This window comes from Myotis lucifugus, unplaced genomic scaffold (assembly GCF_000147115.1).
Source record: "Myotis lucifugus unplaced genomic scaffold, Myoluc2.0 scaffold_137, whole genome shotgun sequence".
Taxonomy (NCBI): Eukaryota; Metazoa; Chordata; class Mammalia; order Chiroptera; family Vespertilionidae; genus Myotis; species Myotis lucifugus.
Window position 1 is genome coordinate 1,580,419 of NW_005871185.1, and position 22,330 is coordinate 1,602,748.

The window sequence follows — 22,330 nt, forward strand, 5'->3', positions numbered from 1 at the left end:
AGCGAGATGGAACATGTCCTGGGAACCAACTTCAAAGGCTATGGTTTCATTTCAGATTCTAAGATGTAATGAACTACATAGTTCAATCATAATTATGAAGCTACATATTTTGCTGCAAACATCCAATTCGTATTTTCCCCTCAATGAAAGGATATTTTTTAAACAAATGTTGACAAAAATGAAAAGAATATTTTTTAACTAGAGGAGACTGTGTAACTCATAAAAAACTTCAAGAGCTACCCAGGGAAACACAGTTCAATTCAGCCTGAACTAATTGGTGTTTGCTGAGTCCCGGCTGCATTTTCTGTCCTCAGAAAAGGAAAAGACGTGAGGCTGACAAGCTAAAGGGCCAGATGAAACATGCCCGAATGCAGCAATCAGACACAGCTGACAAATCCAGGGTGGGACAATACTGGCATAAATCAGGGGTTTCTCCTGCCCCAGGATCACCCTCCCTGTGCCTTCTACAGATTATTTATTCAACAACAATTAAACATTGAGTGACTGCAGCGTGCCAGGCATTTCTGAGGTGCTGGGATATGGTGATAGACAAGACAGGCAGGGCCCAGTTACTCTGAGCTTATGCTCTAGTCTAGCAGGACCTACTGCCTAGCCTTCCATTTCACTGCCCACCAGGCCCCAGACCCTCCTCATTTTATGCCTGTGAAGAATCCTTTAACCTATTGATTTTAATATTAAGCCCTCAGTAAAAATTTAGCTGGTCCTCACAGTGTGGATATTTCTACTCTTGGACACCTTGAGTAACCATCAGCCAGGTCTCTAGGTTAACACACCTGATCCTTGGCAAGCGGGGGATCAGATACTGAGGGTACAGACTGAAAGAAGCAGCTGCCCAGGGGGTGCAACAAAACTACTAATTTATGAGCAAGCATGTCAGAAAGGGGTGGGGGGTTAAATTGGAAACTGTGCGGTTGGATAAGGTGAGTCGAATACAGATCACAGGGGAAGCAGACCAGATCAGTTGTATGCCTATATATTGGTTCTAAAGCTAAGAAGGGTTTTCGGGGAGAGCCTGTAAGGCAGTGAGAAGACTGGTGATGTGTTGTGACAGCAACTTCTGACCCTTTCACTGGTCATGTCATGCCTGCCTTGGAGTGTCCAGATGCCTCCATTGCTGGCTGAGAGCTTTGGCCACTGTCAAAAGTAGCCAGGCACTGAGAAGTAAGAAAATAAGTGAGTGCTGAGGGTGAGGGGCCTGGAATCGGAGAAGTCTGCACAGGGAAGTCTGGAAGGAGATATGGCCCCAAATGGAAGAGAGATGAGAGACAGATATGCAGACAATAGTTTTGATAAATAAAATAAGGTGAATGCAGGATGTAAGAAGACAAGCGCGATGCGTGCTGGCAGTGCTTGTTGGGGTGGGGGAGGCTGGAAGGTTGCTCAGCTGAGGTGGAACTAGATGTGGGTGAGCTTAAGTTAATGAACTATGGACTTGGGCTGTGATCTGAATATCACCAAACAGCCACTGTGGCTTTTTGAATATGTGAATAATGTGAGTAAAACAAAAGCTGATGTGTATGGTAAGTAGTAGCAGCAAGAACAGGGAGCAGGAAGACCAAGTGATGTAGATTTTAAACAACTTAAAGGGATGATGGTCTGAACTAGAATGGGCATACGTAGACATGGAGAGTACTGCAACAGGAGGCTCAGCAGGGCTGTCTGCCTGAATATTGGGGGGGTGGGGTGTAAAAGGTTTTTAGAAGACTATCACACAAAGGCCTTCCAATTCTTGTCTTAGTAATTACCGAAAGTGTTCTACCAACTGACATGATTGTATTAATAGTACCAAGCAATAATATTAACAGTATTTGTTAATATTTGAGTGATTCTAATGGGTCTGGTACCATTCTAAAGTAGTAAATGTATTACTTCTTTTAATATTCTTAACATTAATATAGGTACTACAATTATCCCCATTTAATCTAATAATAGACAAACAGGGTACACATATAGATTAAAAGTAAATGAATTAAGCTGAAGCCTATTTTGCTCAGTGGATAGAGTATTAGCCCTTGGACTGAAGGGTCCCAGGTTCGATTCCAGTCAAGGGCATGTACCTCAGTTGCTGGCTTGATCCCCAGTCCCTATCAGAGCATGTGCAGGAGGCAACTAATCAATGTGTCTCTCCTTTTCCCTTCACTCTCTCTAAAATTCAATGGAAAAATATCCTTGGGTGAAGATTAACAAAAACAAAGTAAATGGATTAAGTAACATTAAAGAGATTATAAGAAAAATATATTCCAAATTTTGTTAGTTGTATAATGGTTATGTTTAAATTATTAACACCTAAGAAATTGGGTGAAGGGTACATATAATTGCTGTAGTATTTAATAGGTTTTTTTACATGTATGAGATTATTTCAAATTAAAAAATTAAAAATTAATAAAATATTAATTGAAATGTATCTGCCTTACATGAAAAATCTCCTAATTGCTTCTAACATAATTTATTAAATTGTGCTAAAATTTACAAGGGTTCAATTAAAAAATATCTTAATTCTAAATGATATAATAGAAAATATATAATAGTGCAGTTATAAGCACTTATCTGAAAATAAAACTTTAAAGAAGTGAATCTAAAGAAGGGATTAGCCAAAGAAAATATATGCACAACCCATGGACACACACAACAGAATGGTGATGGCCAGAGAGAAGTGGGAGGCAAGAGCTGGGTAGAGGGGGCAATAGGGGGGAAATAGAGACATCGTATATCTACACTAATGAAAGAGAAACATGGTAATTAGCGTACGACCGCTACCCTTCCCATTGGCTAATCAGCATATCCTTATGCAAATTAACTGTCAGCCAAGATGGTGGCCGGCAGCCATGCACTGAAGCAAGCAGGGAGGCTTGCTTGCTTCAGTGACTGCAGACTCCAACGTTCCCCGCCTAACTTGCCGGCCTCTCAGCTGCAAGTCTAAGCAACTATGTACTATGTTGCAAATAAGAAGGTAAACAAAACCCCAGAAACCAGCCAGACTGAAAGCCAGCCAGACCGCAACATTGTATCGATGTTTTCAGCAGCTGAGGCCTCAGAGCTAAAGCTGGCCCAGAATAAAAAAAAGAAAAAGAAAACAAGGAGCGGTTGGGAGCTTCAGTCACTCACCAACGTGAAAACAGCCCTCAGCTCCTCACCCAGACTGGCCAGGCCCCCCAGTGGGGACCCCAACCCTGATCCAGGACACCCTTCAGGGCAAACCAGCCAGCCCCTACCCATGCACCAGGCCTCTATTCTATATAGTAAAAGGGTAATATGCCTCCCAGCACCGGGATCAGCGGAGCAGCGAGGCTCCCGGCACCAGGATCAGTGTGACAGGGGGCAGCGCCCAAACCCCCTGATCACCCTGTGGCTCTGTGTGTGACAGGGGGCAGGGCCACAACCTCCCTATCCGCCCTGCTCTGTTTGTGACAGGGGAAGGCGCCCCAACCCCCTGATCAGCCCTGCTCTGTGCCTGATAGGGGCGAGCTCCCCAATCCCCTGATTGCCCTGCGGCTCTGTGTTTGACAGGGTGCAGCGCACCAACCCCCTGATCGGCCCTGCTCTGTGTGTGACAGGGTGCAGCACACCAACCCCCGCCCCCCCACGGGCCCTGCTCTGTGTGTGACAGGGTAGAGCCATAACCTCTTCATCGGCCCTGCCCCGAGTGTGACAGTGGCAGCGCCCCAACCCCTGATCGGCCCTGCTCTGTGGGTGATAGAGGGTGGCGCCCCAACCCCCTCCACGGGCCTTGCTCTGTGTGTGACAGGGTAGAGCCATAACCTCCCCATTGGCCCCGCCCTGAGTGTGACAGGGTGCAGCGCCCCAACCCCCTGATCCGCCCTGCTCTGTGGGTGACAGGGGGCGGTGCCCCAACCCCCCAATCGGCCCTACCCTGAGCATGACTGAGGGTGGCATCGCAACCTCCCGATCCACCCTGCTCTGTGCATGACGGGGCAGCGCCCCAACTCCCCAATCGGCCCTGCTCTGAGCCTGACCAGGGGCTGCACTTAGGGATTGGGCCTGCCCTCTGCCACCCGGGAGCAGGCCTAAGCCAGCAGGTCGTTATCTCCCGAGGGGTCCCAGACTGCGAGAGGGCACAGGCCGGGCTGGGGGACCCCCCTCCCCACCCCCCCCGAGTGCACAAATTTTTGTGCACCGAGCCTCTAGTAATAATAATAAAAGGCTAAGCCCTAACTGGTTTGGCTTGGTGGATAGAGCGTCGGCCTGCAGACGGAAAGGTCCCAGGTTCGATTCCGGCCAAGGGCATGTACCTTGGTTGCAGGCACATCCCCAGTAGGAGGTGTGCAGGAGGCAGCTGATCGATGTTTCTCTCTCATCAATGTTTCTAACTCTCTATCCCTCTCCCCTCCACTCTGTAAAAAATCAATAAAATATATTTTAAAAAAATAAAAGGCTAATATGCACATTGACTGAATGGCAGAATGACCGGTTGCTATGATGCACACTGTCCACCAGGGGGCAGACGCTCAATGCAGGAGCTGCCCCCTGGTGGTCAGTGCACTTCCATATGGGGAGTGCCACTCAGCCAGAAGCTGGCTCATGGCTGGCAAGCGCAGTGGTGGTGGCAGGAGCCTCTCCCACCTCCGTGGCAGCACTAAGAATGTCCAACTAACGGTTTAGACCCGATCCCATGGGGGCCTAAGCCTTTAGTCAGACATCCCCCGAGAGCTCCCTGGCTGCCAGAAGGAAGTCTGACTGCAAGCTTAGGCATGATCCCCTGGAGAGTGGGCCTAAGTAGACAGGTGGACATCCCCCAAGGGGTCCTGGACTGTGAATGGCCGCAGGCCGGCTGAGGGTTTTACAAATAAAGATACTGAGGCACAGAGGTTAAATTACCCAGTCATTCCAAAAGTAGAAATACCAGGATGGAACCCAGACAGTCAGACTTCAGAGACTGATCGTATGGTCTCTGAGAGTATATGATGGATGCTCAATAAATACCTTTAGACACTGAACAAATCCCTTCTGGTTTGAAGCTGGTAAAGCTTCTATGAAAAGGTCAACATGACAGCTGTACCTCTATTAATCTTTCCTTTCTCTGGACAAGTGTTTTCTGGGAGTGAGGTTAACTTCTTCAGTTGGAAATAAATCAAAGAAAAAGACCCTCCTCTTTTCGTTACCCCTGCTCTTCCCAACATTATTGCATTCTTATTGCCCAGAGATATGTGCAAATTCCATACAAAACTTCAATGCTCTCCCTTGAATTCCAAGAAATACTTGTCATTATTCCCTTCTCATCACATTTCAACTGGGGCACATGTTACAGGTTGTTAAAGAATTTCTCTTTTTTTTTTTTTTTCCAGATTTGTCACTGTAAGTCAAGGGTAGCCTTCTGGATGACTGGCTTGCTTTGGATATTTGTTTATTTAGTTTTTCCCACTCAGAGTACGATGCCTCTGAGGAAAAGCTATGGACTACCTATTTTTTCAGTTTATTTTGTAATTGTCCATAAATGTATCACATGATGTATGATGCACTCTGTCCTGCTTTCTATCCTCTTCCATCAAGAGAATCATGCAGCCCAGCCAGTGTTGCTCAGTGGTTGATCGTCGACCAGGGCACATGCCCAGATTGCAGGAACAATTCCCAGTGTGGGACATGCAGGAGGCAGCTGATCAATGATTCTCTCTCATCACTGATGTTTCTATCTCTCTCCCTCTCCCTTCTTCTCTGAAATCAATAAATATCTATATACTAGAGGCCCCATGCACGAAATTCATGCGAGGGGCTTGGTCTTCACAGCTGCGACGGCTTGCCTCGGCCCGAGGCAACCATGGCAGCTGCCGCTTAGTCTGGAAGATATAAAAGGCTAATATATTAAGTGTCCACTGGTTGCTATGATGCATGCTGACCACCAGGGGGCAGATGCTCAACACAGGAGTTGCCAAGCTGCGGTCACTTGGCAGCACCGCGGTTCTCCGGTGATGCACCCCAAAACCAGAGAGGAGGGAGCCTGATTCCTCATGGGGCCACGTGATTCCACCTTCGGCTGTGGGTTATGTTGTTGCTGGGGCACTGTTGGCCCAGAATCTGGTTGAATGCACACTTGCATTTGCGTTCCATACCTTGTACAACAGCAACTTTGCAGAGTGCCCTCTCACACTCCGGGACCCCTCGGGGATGTCAGAGAGCCAGTTTCAGCCAGATCCCAGCAGGCCAGGCTGAGGGACCCCACCTTCTGGAGGGACCCCACTCACTCCACAGATGCCAGGCAGGGACCTTGGCTCCAGTGCGTGTCTGTCCCATCTAGCCCAGTCCTGCCCCGTTGGCCACCTTCTAATTAATCTCATGCTATACATCTGCTTTATGCTGGCCTGAAGGTCAACATCCACCTCATCCTGATATCAGGGGTTGATGAGGCTGACCTAAGTGTGTTTAGATGTAGTTGTTAGTCACTCTATACTCTTTTAAGTGCAATTCTCCAGTTAATGGTGGTATAGATTCAAAGGCTTTTTGTGCTGCAGGTGAAGTAATTGATGTAGGTGTTGTAATTGATGGAGTACAATTAAGCATTTGTTGAGAAGATTAGGTGACTCGCCAATAGATGATATGTTGATGGAGTGGAAGGCGAAGTGAAAATATTACTATTTGAGAAAGTAAGTTACATTTTCAGGTTCGATTTTACATAGGAATAATGTGAAGTTCTGGATAATTGAGTTCGACTAATCAGATCACTCAAGCAGTAATGGCTTGAATGTATAAATAACTTTTACCTTTGCAGTTAGTTAATAAATAAGCTGGCCTGGCTAGGTTAGCAAAAACTAATTTTCTTTTTTTTCCATCATTCCCTGACCAAATGAGTTCTACTGAATAATTTCTTCCTGGCCTCAAAAAGACATTTCAGGCCAACTCCTTTGCTTTTTTTTTTTTTTTTTGGTGATTTTTACATAATAAATGTTGTCTGGTCCCTTTCAGTCACAAGACCAGACCCCTATCAATAATTAAAAAGTCTTGTCAAATATAATGTCAAAACTTGCAAAGGTTAATTCAGTCCAGAACTTCTCTCCCTCCTCCCTTCCCAAGCCTGGGTCTGTCAGCTGTGGAAGCCTGGGACAGGAGGGTATGTGCTTTATGTCAGTCGAGGTGGAGGAGAGATGCAGGAGGTGTCTTTGTGATTTCCTGGCTTCTTCCTCTCCTCCACTCCTAGCTATTGGCTTGAACCCACTTTGGGGATCATAAAGTAGAGAAAAAAGGGGAGAGGTAGGTAGGGAAAGACCTTCTTTGTCATGCTGTCTGTGATCTGATTTAGGTGCCTTCTGGATGGGGAGAATAAAAATGGTCATCTTGAACTCATGGGGCACTTTCCATATTTCTCAGAAATCTGTGACTGGCCTGTGGCTGCTGTCCCTTTGATACAGGTCATACCTCTCCTCCATTTTCTGCTTCTTCTCTTCCTGCAGGCCTTGAGTTTTTGGAAGCCTACCGCATTTGGGGGCTTCTTTGTTCCTCTGAGGTATTCTCCCAGGGTGGGAATTCTTTGCATGGCCTCCAGTTTTGTCTGGGGAAATAGGTACCTTGGTCTCCTATTTAGAAAAGCGCTCCTTTCCCTCAGCACGGTCATATCTCTCTTCTCATGCCATTTAGCACTGCTAGCCAAGCCTGGCTCCCAACATAGCCTTTTCAACCCGAGTCAGGCATTGGTCCCCTTTGTCCCATCCTCCAGGGCACACAGGCCAGGAGCTCTGAGGAGGCATCACATTTCCTAATTTCTCACTATACTACCAACCTACCAAGTCATAGTAATGAAAACAGTGTGGTGCTGGCATAAAAACAGATACATAGATGTCCAGCCAGTATGGCTCAGTGATTGAGCATCAACCCATGAACCAAGAGGTCACTGGTGCAATTCCTATTCAGGGCACATGTCCATATTGTGGCTCCATCCCCAGGAGGGGTGTGCAGGAGGCAGCCAATTGATGTTTCTCTCTCATCAATGTTTCTATATCTCTATATCTCTCCCTTCTTCTCTCTCTAAAAATATATTTTTAAAAAAACAGACACATAGACCAATACAATAGAATGAATAGAAAGGTCAGAAGTAAACCTTAGCATATTTGGTCAACTACTTTTCAACATGGGTGCCAAGAATACACAACAGGAAATGATAGTCTCTTCAATAAATGGTTCTTGGAAAACTGGATATTGACATGCAAAAGAATGAAATTGCACCCTTATCTTACACCATACACACACATAAACACTCCAAACACTGCTGCTAGTCACTGCCTGCAGGGCCTGTTCGCCCCACCGATTGCCCTGCCACCGCCTGGCTCCCAGGTGCTGAGGGAGCAGGGGGGTGGCCCTGCCCCCTGCTGCCCCAGCTGGTCACAACTTGTGGAGGCCCAATCGCCCCACAGATTGCCCCACCGATGCCTGGCTCCCAGGTGCTGAGGGAGCCCGGTTGCGGCCCCACCCCTGCCACCTCTGCTGGTCTTCCTGTGATCAGATTGGCAGGGCATTGGGCCCCTGCCCAGCTCCCTCAGTGCCTGGGAGCTTGGTGGCGGTGAGGTGATTGTATCAACAGGGCGATCAGCCCCTGCCTGGCAACCAGTGGCTTGCACTGGCCTTGGCCTGGCACTGCCCACTCACCTGCTTCATCATCTTGCCCTGGTCCTGCTCTCATCGGGGCCCACTGGGGCCTGCAGCACCTCCACTGCCACCTGCTGCCAGTGCAGCATTGCCAGTGCCTGCCATGTTCTGCGCCACCACCTGGCGGTCAGCACATGTCAGAGCAAGTGGTCCAACTCCAGCAGAACTCCCTGTCGAGGGGACAATTTGCATATTAGACCTTTATTATGTAGGATTTCCCCCAGTTAACCCACCATGTATTTTCCTGTCTCTCTAGCAGTGAAAGGAACGGTTACTGGAAAGATGGCTGTAGTCTAGATTAAGAGATTTGCTTCTGCTTCGATGTCGTGAGGACCCAAGTAAACTTAGCTCTCATAGAACATGTTTCTGTTTTCTCTATTCCACTCAGAACTGACTAGAGATGCCTTTTGACTTAATAGAATTACTAATGATAATATTAAGGGGTAATGTTTAATTTTAGTGAGACATTTTTTTAAGAGTAGAAATGGAAATGGTAAGGTTTTAAGGCCTCTTACCTAACTTCATGGTAGTTTATGAAATAATATAAACAAGATATTTTGTACAAAGGGTTTTCTCCTAAACCACTCTCCTGAAAACAACTTATTATAATGTAATAAGATTTGCTAATAAGATTTAAAACACTAAACACTCAAACTGGAGAATAAATAAACAACCAGCAAACAACTCTCTTCCACTGGGTTTGACACATTACCTGTATACATACTAAGTTATCATATAGAACCAACTATTAAATGTTGAAGAGACTTTGCTGTGTTGTGAAGGATAAAATTAACTTTGATACTTAAATATGTGACCAATATGAATTTATTTTTACCTATTTCAGTATTTACTGCTAGTCTCTTTATTATCATTCCATCACTGAAGGTTTTATTTTGATTGCAGTATTTATTTATTTATTTATTTATTTAGTGGGTCCTTTAAAGATTTTTTTTAAATTTATCTTTACTGTTAAAAGTATTACAGATGTCACCTTTTAATTAGGTAACTTTTTTCAAGAAAAGTATTTTTTGAGTTCTTGTTTATATGAGAATGTTACTGTGTTTACTTTCTTTTTATATTTCTTTTTATAAATTGGTTAACATTTTAAATTTATATTAATTGTTAAGTCTTTACCTCATCACTATTTTCTTCTATTATATCTTCAGATTTTGCTTCTGAAACTTGTCTTCAGTTGCACTTTTTAAAATCTTATCTATGTTCTCCATCTTCCATGATTACTGATTTTCATCTTAATCAATGAGCCCTTTAGAGACGTGGGTAGGAGTAATACAAATACAATTTTTTAAAAAATTATCTAGTTGATGTCAGGAGATAGATATGTTCTCTTGTAGTTACAGAGGTTCCTGGTCAGGCTTTAAGAAGGAATTTCATTTAAAAACAATAAAACACTGAGGAATAAGCAGTGTTGCTACCACCAGTGTACCCTAGTTAGATCACTGTCCTACTGAGGCCATGGGTGTGAATGGAGACATGTTATACCCCACAATATCACACAGAACAAGCACTCCTTGAAGATTTGTGAAGGCCCACCAGGAATGGACAGGTACACACATTGCTATTACTAAACCACACATGTGAGATTGCCCTCAGGGCCTTGGACTTGCTGTGGCCTGCAAACTACCACCACCCCCCTCTCTTGCCCCAATTCTTTCGCTACTTTTTCAGGGAAGCATTTCTGGAACTCTGAATCAGCCCTCCCTCTTTCATGTGTTCTCATATTTGGATTGATTTTCTGGTTGATGTCCATATCCTCCATGAACTTAAACTCCAGGGGAAATGATTGCCCACCTAGTGCAAAGCACAATGCTTGGAAGATAGAGTCTCCCAAATGCCGGTTGAATAAATGAAAGAATGTTTGCAGTGAGTTATAAGAGGTAACAATGTGGATATTGTTAGAGGTCAGCTCATATAAGGCCAAGGGGCCTTGCCTGGCTGTTGTGACACAGTAGTTGAACATCAACCCATGAACCAGGAGGTCATGGTTTGATTGCCAGTCTTAGTACATGCCTGGGTTATGGCTTGATCCCCTGTAGGGGGTGTGCAGGAGACAGCCCATTGATGATTCTTCATACCATTGATGTTTCTATCTCTCTCGCCCTCTCCCTTCCTCTCTCCAAAATCAATAAAAACATTTAAAAAAAAAAAAAAAGGCCACGGTCCTTAACCTTAAATCATTGTGTACAGCCAAGGGGAGTGAGTGGGATTTAATTTATCTAAGAAACTAGATAGTTCTCTAAGTGACATCAGCTCTGCCCTCTATATGATGAACAAGGTCTCATAATAAAGGGCACACTCTTTTAATAACCTGTGCAACCTGGTTCAGAGCCTCAGGACAAGACCCAAACAAAATTCAGCTGGAGACCAGTAAGACTGAAATGACCTTTAGCTTTCTCAGGATACTGATAGGGTGTCATTGACCCTTTTGTTCCTAGCAGCTTATTGGCAATATTCAGCCCTCAGCAAACTCCACAGGCCTGCTTGTGAGAGGAAGCATAGAGCAGCAATGATATCTAAGCCAGGCAAGAGATACAGTGACATGAAGATCAAGGTAGCATGCACATGTTCCTCCTCCCACGTGGTCCACAAACAACACGTTACATGGAGCTGAATAAGTTCTCCTTCTTTTATAGCAAACCCGCAATAAGCAAGGATTTTTGTCACATTATTTTCTGACCTCAAGAAAAGATCATTTAATCAGTCAGTTTAATACAAATGAAATTCCCAGTCAAGTTATCATACTTCATCAGGGTTACAATGATTCTGCCAGAATTAAATCATATGGAACTATTCAGTGCCACTCAGTGTGGGCAATCGAACTTCCTAGGGAAAATGTCGGTTGCTTTTAAGTAAAAGGTATTTTAAAAGGTGGCTGGCAATTGCTTAGTAGCCTGAGATGTCTAGGTAATAGTAGTGTAGCTTACAAATAAATGCAATGTTCTCTGATGATTTCCTAGTTCTTTTTCTTTGTCTTTACTATCACCACTAGAGGTCCAGTACACGAGATTCGTGCACTGGGTGTTGCGGGGGGTGGGGGGGGGGGTTCCTCAACTCAGCCTATGCCCTCTCGCAGTCCAGTCGCCCTCAAGGGATGTCTGACTGATGGGCAATTGGACATCCTTAGCGCTTCTGTGGAGGCAGGAGAGGCTCCTGCCACCACTGCTGCACTCACCAGCTGTGAGCCTAGCTTCTGGGCTTCTGGCTGAGTGGTGGTCCCCCTGTGGGAGCGCACTGACCACCAGAGAGCAGCTCCTGCATTGAGTGTCTGCCCCCTGGTGGTCAGTGCACGTCATAGCGACTGGTCATTCCACAGTTCAGTCAATTTGCATATTAACCTTTTATTATATAGGATTGGTACTGCATCACCCCTGTTAAAACAATTTCTTTTTGTTTTCACTTACTAAGTCAGTGAATTCTATGGAGGTCAGTTCTCAGGGTAAGAGAGTGGAAGGAGGAGAGGGAGGAAGAATGAATGAATGATGCTGGCCCATGGGAGGGGAGATAAGTGACTGTAGACTCTCAGTGAAAGCCTCACATAAGGAATGAGGTCCCAGAGTAAAGATCATTTTCATTATCCTTCTGAAAATTGTTCAGAACATGAATAGAGTCTTATTTGTCCCCTCCCCTTTCCCTTCTCCTTTTCATTCTTTCTTCCTCTATTAATTAGGAGGAGCACATCATATCTTAATAAGTATCTAATGATTATTTATGGCTAGTCATTGCTTTCTTCTATGCATTTTTTTACTTCCCTTTGCTCCCAAAATGACATAACTTAAAAAGTACATAACAATACAAAATTTTAAAAATAGGTAGCTGAAGAAATTGCTACAGAGGGACAAAGATAAAGCCGTCTCAGTGACCGAAATAAAATTTAAATTAACTCTGTGATCCATAGGTTCATAAAACTATAACCAAGGAGAAGCATAGCTGCTCTTTATATAGACTCTGCTGGGCCCTCCTCTTTGATGAGTGGGGGAGTCAGCAAGCTAGAAGTTACAATTACTACACAAGAATCTGAACCACTGATGGCTCAGTGAATTGAAAGAGGAGATGTAGGTAACTGCCAGTAGAAATTACTTCCCCATCATAGAGCTAATGCCCCTGAAAGCTGCCACTCTCTTCACCCCTGCCAATTACCCAGTTATGATGCAGTCTTTTGGGATGTAGTTCTTGACTCGGGTCAGCCTGGGGAAGGAGAGATTAGTTACCTCGAATGGACCTCCTAGAAAGAACAAGGGAAATGGGCAATTGTAAAACTCATCAGGAGATTCAAGTCTCCTGTTGGCAGGACATGCTTGTATTTTCAACACCTGAACTAAACTGTGGATGCCCTAGTTTGTAGCTTCTAATATTACATTTCAACACTTAACCTCATGTGAGGCACTTTTCTAAGAACTTGATAGGAATGACTCTCAACCTTTGTGATCACCCTACTGGAGAAGTATTATTTTACAAGTGAGGAATTGGAGGAGGAGAGAAAAAAAATTAATAGACTTTCCCAAGATCATACATCTAACTTAGAACTAAGCCAGGACTCAACCCAGAGAGTCTTGCTCTGGAATTCAAGCTTTTAATACATAATTTGCAATGCTTTTGCAAGCCTTCAAGTGCTTTGCAAATCTGTCTCCTGGACTCTGTATACAGGTTGATGGGCCTGATGTAGTGGCTTTCTAGCAGTTGAGAGCTATATGGAAATTGTCTTCTTGGCAGCGTTGGACATCACTGACCCAGCAACTGGCACATGGTGTTCGCTAACAAATACTTGCTAAATTGTACTGACTTGCCCGGCTTCTGGACACCTCAGTCACCTTGGCTCTCTCTCACCACATACTCTCTTCCTGCCTCTCTGGACCCTCCTTTTCAATCTTCTTTTCTTCTGCCAGTCCCTTATACGAAAGGAGTCTTCATTGTTCCCTATTAGACCCATTTTCCTCCCTGGACCCTCCCTCCCTGGTACTCACAGCAATTTCAATTATTGTCTACAGGCTGGTGTCTCACAAACATCTATTTGCATCTCAGTTTCACAGTTAAGATTCAAACTCACATGGTCAGACTTCTGCTGGAATTTAATATCTCATATGCACTCAAAATAAATGTGTCCAAAATTTAATTTGTCTTCGTGTCTCTGGCCACTTCCAAAACTGCTTCTTCTCTGTTTATTTCCTCAGTTAATATTAGCGTGAGCCAAAAAGCTGCCCAAGACAGAAATCTTGGATTTATTTTGACTTCTCTCTCTTCTTTACTTCCTATGTCCAATCATTAACCATGCTCTGTTGAGCCTTCACTGTATAGTTCAGGCTACCACTGACTTACCCTTAAGGTTAGAGCATCTTGTACATTCCAGTTGAATGTCAATTCTTCCATGGGCCTTTGGAATATAGCTTCTTCTTAAATTTCCATCCTTATCTCTTTTTAAAAATAATTATTATTACTATTTATTTACAGAGAAGAGAGAGAGAGAGAGAGAGAGAGAGAGAGAGAGAGAGAGAGAGAAAGAAACATCACATTGATGTGAGAAAGAAATATTGATTGATTGCCTCTTGCACTCACTCTGACCAGGGGTCAAAACCCACAACCTAGGTATGTGCCCCAACAGGACGCATAAACTGGACAACCCTCAACCAACTGAGCCACACCTGCCAGGGCTCCATCTGCACCTCTTTACTGTGCACAAAGTATCTTCAACATATTCAACTGGCTTCAGTCCTCTCCTACTTTTCTGTTCACATTGCATGGAATATTTTTCTCCTTGCTTCTCCTCTTTCTTCCCCTAACTCCCAGCTTTTCTTAACGAATATCTGTCATCCTGCAGGCTAGTTGCTACGTCACTACTTCCAGAAAGCCTTCCTGAGCTCCCACTTCTGTTGTCATGTTTCCCTCGTCGGAATCCCATGGTACACCGCATTTTCTCCACGGCAGATAGCGCTATCACCTTGAGCTGCAATTGAGATTTTACTGTTTGCAAGGGAAGGGAAGCAAACTGCAGTAACAACAAATTCCAAACTTTTCTTTTGTTCATTTATACTTGATATAATATAAGTCCGTTTATCATTAATAGCCTATGAAGGGTCAAGCCAGTGGCTGGGTGCTCTGTCCCACAGTCATTCAAGAGCCCAGGCTGCCGGCAGCTCTGTCTCCTTGAAGTTATGCCTTCTAAGTCTCCCTGCCCCGTAAGAGCTGAATAGCACCCGAGGAAAGCTCATGGAAGATCATGTGTGGGAGGCTTTGTAGGTCAGGCCTTGAAATGGCAATCATCACTCACAGTCCATTGGCTCGGACTCAATACAAGACCACACTTAACCACACAGGAGACCAGGAATTCTACTCACTGTGTCTGTGCCAGAAGGAAGAAGGCTGGCTTCGGTGATCAGCCAGTGGTCTCCCACACTGACCTTTATTCTCACTAAACTGCGTTCCATGAGGGCAGAGGCAAGTTTCTCTTTCTCTTTATTTCATCCCCTAGTCTATGCACTCAACAAGTATTTGTTGCAGAAATAAAGTTATTCATATCTGGTCTTTAAAACATTTTTTTTCTGCCTATTCTCAGGCTGGCTGCCAATTTTAGTTGCTCATACAGCATGATCTGAGGCAGTTTCTGACACATCTGGGCTTTAGCATATCTTTGATGTTCATTGGTAGGCTGCATTGCAAAACAATTGTGGTTGATCATGTTTATAGCTGAACTCCTTATAGATGCATAAACCACAATGCCAATGTATTTATTTATCCTACATATATTCTTCAGAGATTTGATTACCCATGCTTTCTATCTGAGGCATACTCTTTCCCAGAATTGAGGTACGTGGGAAACTGGGGTGCCACTCACTGCCTCTAAAGGTAGAGGGGTCATGAGCATGCTGGCTGTCTGAATGTAAGAATCCTTTTTGAGAAGAGTGAAAACATTATACAATATTATTTGTATCAAGGCTGGGAGAAATTTATTTTTAATTACCATAAAGGGAATAGCTGTGTTTTTTCTTAAAAATTGACTGACCTTATGATGTTCATTGATGGCATAACATATACTTTATTTCTTAGCATTGTTACTAGAAAGTTCTGACCAAATGGGGGGCACACAGCTACCAAAAGTATATGACATCAAGAAGTGCATTTTTTTAAAATATATATTTTTTATTGATTTTTTACAGAGAGGAAGGGAGAGAGATAGAGAGTTAGAAACATCGATGAGAGAGAAACATCGATTAGCTGCCTCCTGCACACCTCCCACTGGGGATGTGCCCGCAACCAAGGTACATGCCCTTGACCGGAATCGAACCTGGGACCTTTCAGTCCGCAGGCCGACGCTCTATCCACTGAGCCAAACCGGTTTTGGCAAGAAGTGCATTTTTATAGTATCTCTACTCAGGTTTCAATGGGACTCAACATACCTTTCCTAACTATATTTTCCTTACTCTTATTTTTCCTTTGCACTTCTTTTATCTTCTTGCATTGCATATTTATGTAAGCCACCTAAATAATGTTTTGGAACAGAGGAAAAATACACATAAATAAAATATATTGAAAATTTGTCTTTCCAAGAAACATGTTTTCAATGAGTGTGGTTAGGTATTTTTCTTCTTTAATCTAATTTGCTTCATCTGAAGAGATATATTCAAATGAATATGAACTAGTCTTTCATTTTAGGGGGAGGAGAGAGGGAAGGAGAATGGGAAATGATGGATTATAAAAGATAGAGGTGACTCTGAATGATAGGAATTAATGTAAATACAAAACCCTATTTACTATGTTAAAACATTAGACACAGTTGTGAAGATTCACTATAAGTTCCATGAGGGTGAGAGCCTTGTCTTTATTTTTATTTCCATGTAGAATAGAGTCTGTCAGACAGTCGATACTGTAACAATATATTTTGAAAGTATGAATGTAATGCACTTGGCGTTAGGAGACTGGGTTAGTATCAAAGAAATGATGTTGAATATTCAGTATGTAACCATAAGCATGTACCTTTTGGACTCAATTTCATCATTTATAAAATGAAGTGAATACCCTGTATTCACTAAGATTCTTTCCAGCTGTAATATCCCATGCTCTGCATGCCACCCTTGTTCATCATAGTGGCAAAGTTAAACATGTGAATGTGAATATCTATGACAATTTGGAAAATTTGTTTTTGAACTAGGATATCTAGCTACGTCTTCAATGGACCCTATAGATGTGAGCACCCTGACTCCAAACAACACACCTCAAAGTGAGTATAGCAAGGCTTTCCAAAAATGATTCAAAAGAGACAACAGGCTCACAAGTGTTACTACAGACATGATAATGTGGAGGTTTGGACAAAAGGCTGTATTTCCTCATTTGATGGTGATATTTTGGGTTTGAGTTGCTTGTAGTAATTTGTAACCTGGTCACTATATATTGATATGACAATCGCTATAATTTTAAAAATAAGGGTTAGTGATTATTATTATACTACTAAAGGTCCAGTGCACAAAATTTGTGCATGGGGGCATCCCCTCAGCCTGGCCTGTACCCTCTTGCAATCTGGGACCACTGGATCCTAACCACTCGCCTGCCTGCCTGCCTGATTGCCCCTAATCACTCTGCTTGCCTGCCTGACCACCCCTAGCTACTCACCTGCCTGCCTTATTGCCCCTAACCACTCTGCCTGCCTGCCTGATCACCCCTAACCACTCACCTGCCTGCCTGCCTGCCTGCCTGATCACTCCTAACCACCTCTGCCTGCCTGTCTGATCACCCCTAACTGCTCGCCTGCCTGTCTGATCATCCCTAACCGCCTCTGCCTTGGCCCCCACCACCACGGCTTCATCAGGAAGGTTGTCTGGAATGACATCCAGAAGATCATTCGGCTATCTGGTCTAATTAGCATATTACACTTTTATTATTATAGATACCTTTTATTTGTCATGCGATTTTAAGATAATATTTAAGTAGTCTTGACAGCACTCCTAGTCATCTGAGTTGGTTACAAGAACAGGAAAAGAAAGTAAATTATGACTAGTTGGCATTAAACACAAGCTGCAGAACTTTCCCTCAATATGCCAGCTAGTGTTACTGCATAGGAAAGCATATTTCAATTTTCAGATTTCCCCAAAGTCACATAGATTAAAAATTCAGCACATCACAGCAAAGTTAAATTACATCTTTATAAAAAGCTTGGATTCTGGAAATTTTGTCTTACAGCAAGCAATTCCAGTGTGACTACCCAAGGCTTCAACTACTCCTGGACCTCCAGTGGGAAAGACATCAAAAACTGTAAGTATAACCATGAGTCCCTTTTAGTCCTCTGGGCCCCATTCATTCTTCCAACACACATATTGAATGACTCCTATGTGGTTTGTTCATAATATTAGCAAATAATTATAAGGCATCTACTATATTTGAAGCATTAATGTTGGAGCTGGGCCGACATCTGTGAATAGACAGATCTAAGTTCCAAATCCTAGTTGAAGAAAGACAGACAAATGATGATGAGTGAGATAGAAAATATAAAGCAGCAAAGGGAGACAGTGAGAATAAAGGGTCAGAGTGAGTTCCTATTTTAAATAGAGTAAAGCTTTTCAATACCTTAAATTTAAGGTGACATCTGAGTAAAGATATAAGTAATGGAGGTAGAAGTGCAAGCTTTTAGTATATCTATAGAAAAAGCATCCTAGCAGAATCCATACTATCACTAATAAAAACAAAAGAGGGAGCCCAGGTGAGGCACAGAAATGATTTTTTACTTTTAATCTGGCCACCTAGTGTCTGCAGCTGCTGTGTAGCAGGAATTGACAAAGATCACTGATGTGACAGCATAGCAAGGGATGTGGCAGAAGGGAAACCTTGGATGCCAAAGGGGCAGAGCTATGACTTTACCTGCTAGGCTCTTTGCCATGAACTGTAAATGGCCATGTTCCTTTGGGCATGCATTAAGTTGTACCTTTAAAACTTCTCAAAATCTTTTCTACCCACTGACTCAGTCATCTCCCTGCTTGGAACTTGTCCTTAGGAAATAAGTAAAAGAGAAACATATAATATTGCTTTGTATGGTGTTATGTATTGCTTTTTTTCATCTCTTTTATGGACATCAGGTTCACAGACTTGAATTAATCATAATTTTTAATTCATGAGACACTATCAACATTAGTCTGTGTATAACCCTCTATAATTTAATGTGTCATATTTATTTTAATAAATATGTTAATGATATAAGTTGACCCTTGAACACATGGGTTAGAACTGCACAGATCTACTTATATGTGGAATTTTTCCCAATGAATATATATAGTACTGTAAATGTATTCTCTTCCTCTTGATCTATGTAATAGCATGTTCTTTTCTCTAGCTTAGTTTATGTTAAGAGTACAGTTTCACACAATATGTATTAATCAACTATGTTATCAGTAAGGCTTCTGGTCAACATTAGGCTATTAGCAATTGTCTTGGAGGAGTTAAAATTATATGCGGATTTTTAGCTACAAAGGGGTCAGGGCCCCTAACCCTAGTGTTGTTCAAGGGTCGACTACAAGAGACACTTGTAAACTCACTGCCTAAATAAATACAAGACTGAAAAGGCATTATCAGAAGAGAGAGCACACAAAGAGCCACAAATAAGTGGAACTTAGATGTGTGTCAAAGGCAACATAGTAGAGTACTGGGAAGAAAAGAGACTGTTCAGCAAATGACCTAGAAACATTTATTATTTATAAGGAAAAAAGGCATTAAAATGTACTTCTACAAAATAAACTCCGTATACTTTAAGTTCTTTATGTCAAAAGCAAAGCACTAAAACATAATCAAATAAAGGTGAATTTCCTCCAAGCTTTGAGGCAGGGAAGGGCTTAAAGAAGAGAGAAAAAGCACTCACCATAAACAAAATAGAAAGAATAGAATCAAATAAATTAAGAAAAATAATCTTTTATCAAAAGACACCTTAAGGAAGGTAAAAAAAGAAAAGAAAGCTATAATATGAGAGAAGATATTTGTCACACATGTAATTGAAAAAGGACTAAGACTATATAATTCACAATGGATCAAAATGTTATGTCATGGGTAATAAAGAATGCCTACAAATCAATAAGAAAAAAAGCACAAAGCAATAGACAATGAGCAAACAGGTATATCACAAATCATGAAACAGTGGCTAGAAAAAATGATTCTCAGCTTCTCTATTAATCAGGAAATGCAAATGAAGGCTATAATTAGATAACCATTTTATACCTAATCAATTAGCAACAGTTAAGAAGTCTGTAATTACTGCATGTTATACGGACTGGAGAGCAATGTACATTTTTATATATTGCTAGTGAGAGTATAAATTGTTACCATCACTTTAGCATTATGTTTTAAAAATGAGTATTTTCATACACTGCAATCCAGCAATTGTTTTCTTGGATAAATATTCCAACACACACACAACAAAACACTAGCTTATATATCCAGGAAATATGTACCCTATTCATAATAGCAAAAATTATGAATAATCTAAATGATCATAGCCAGGAGACTAGATAAATAAATTGTAGCATAGTCATATAATAAAATATAGAGTAATGAAAAATGAGTAAATGACAGTCACATACAACATGAATGAATCTTCATAACATTGTGTTGAATCAAAAAAGTAAATGCCAGGTGACAATATATGGAATAATATTTTTAAATAAATTTAAAAACAAGTACAACCAGACACCATATGGTTTAGCTATATGATAAAAAAAACTTTAAAACTATCTAAGTAAATGAATAATAGACACAACATACAGAACAGTGTTTGTTTTTGAATGGGCATAACAGGGGTGAGATGAGGTAGATATATAATGTCATTTATCTAAAAAAAATAAAAAATGTGTGTGTATGAATGAGAATGATGGGGTATTTGGGAAGAATTTGTCCAATAATAAGAGAATGTGGAATAGGATAAGATAATAAGTCAATGAAATATTATGAAGCCCATTGAAACCATAGCCATAGTGTACTAACAGTATGTCTTATTATGTAGACAAGGCTAGGAGCTGGAAATATTTACCAATCAGTTATAAACTGAGAATAAATATTAGTTAGACTGGGAATGAAAGCCTATACTTAATAAATTAACATTTATCCTATAGGTGTTAATAAAAAAGAGTTGTTAGTAATAAACTATGCTGAAACTCTACCTCACTAATTTGTCATCTCTTATTCTCAATACTATAATGCAAGTAAATTCCATGAGATTTTTTGTTTGTTTACCTGTGTCCCCAGTGCCTAAGATAATGCCTGCCATATAGTTAGTTCTCAATAAATATTGTTGAACAGATAAATTAAAGCATACTTGTTGATTATATGAGAGAGGGGAATTGTGTAGCAGTGAGCAAAAGAGTTTGTTGGACAATGATACAACAAAAAGCTGAACTCAAACTTAAACTTATGCTATAATTATATAATGTATATTATCCCATATTTTAATTCTCAGCATAACAGTTATTGTCTGATGTTTTTCTGTATTTTATTTATTTGATTGTCTATTTAAATTATACTAGAATATAAGATACACAGAACAGGCACCTAACCCTCTTTCTGTCTTCTTCACTATTGTGTCCTAATGTTTGTAGAGTGGCAGGCATACATGGGTACTCAGCAAATATTTCTTGAGTGTTTGAAAGAGTATGTGTACACATGGGCAAGGACAAGAAAAAACACATAAATACAGTGAAAAGAAAGGACCTACTTAAATGGAATTTTTAATCTTTTTTATTTATTTGCTTTATTTAAATCCATACTACAATACTATGTGTGCCAGGAATTAAAAAAAAATTGCCCCAGGCATCACATCAATATTAAGCAGGAAAGCCACCCAAGGTACTTTCTGTCTCAGACACTGGAAAATGGAAAAGGCCTTGAAAGTACTTTATAATTTGCACAAGTCTATTATTGGTCTTTCTAATAGATTTCATACCGAAATGAACTATTGTAACCCCTCACATTTTCTGTCTTTCCCCAGTTGAAAACTTTATTTATCCTCACACATCTCTTTATCATTTTTATAATGAAAATAGGTTTAGAAATTGTGAAACCTAGAAAGAAACATTAAAACCCAATAAACATTTTTTTCCTGGCAGTGAAACACACATATTTTTACTTGTACAAGAATAAGAAGTCCTTGTTAACAAATTGTCATTTTTTATCCATAAACATAGAAAATTCCCTGCAGTGAGTTGTTCTATTTATAATCATTGACAAAAACACATTAGGATCCAACAAGTGCATATTGATTGCTTACTCCCAAACTAGTTTTGAAACATGTTCCTACTCATTGGATTGTGCTATAATGTGACATCCAATATTAGATGATGCACTTAGCAAGACTCATGGCAGGCATTGGCAATGGGATTTGTTTTCTTCCAGTATGTTTATTTCAATAGATTTATGCAATATTCAGAGGCAGGAAAAAGAATGATAATGGATGGTTTTCTGGTGAAATAATCCCACAGCAGTGTTTTTAAGGCCCTTGCTAATTGTGAACATGTGGTTATGGAATATTTGTTTATATACATGTATTTTATGTAGCTCGTATTTATTTGAGTGTCATGGTTCTGACTTCATTGCACTTACACTAAATTTATAAATATATGGTTTAATGTATTATTTTGTTGTCATCTTGTTGAAGAAGTCTAAGCTGGGATTCAAGAATATTGAAGTCTAACCTTAGTTCAGCTTCCAAGTGTCCTCAATCTGAAACAGAGATGCTTATGTTACT

At 41.5% G+C, this 22,330-nt stretch overlaps 1 protein-coding gene across 1 annotated transcript in view; it reads left to right on the top strand.

Moving 5' to 3' along the window:
* CD96 (CD96 molecule) overlaps window positions 1-22,330 on the top strand; it is a 73,836-nt gene that overhangs the window by 40,688 nt on the left and 10,818 nt on the right. The window contains exons 8-9 of the mRNA XM_014460649.2: window positions 16,769-16,837; window positions 17,794-17,865. Coding sequence (XP_014316135.1) covers window positions 16,769-16,837; window positions 17,794-17,865 — 141 coding nt within the window. The remainder of the gene's footprint in view (window positions 1-16,768; window positions 16,838-17,793; window positions 17,866-22,330) is intronic.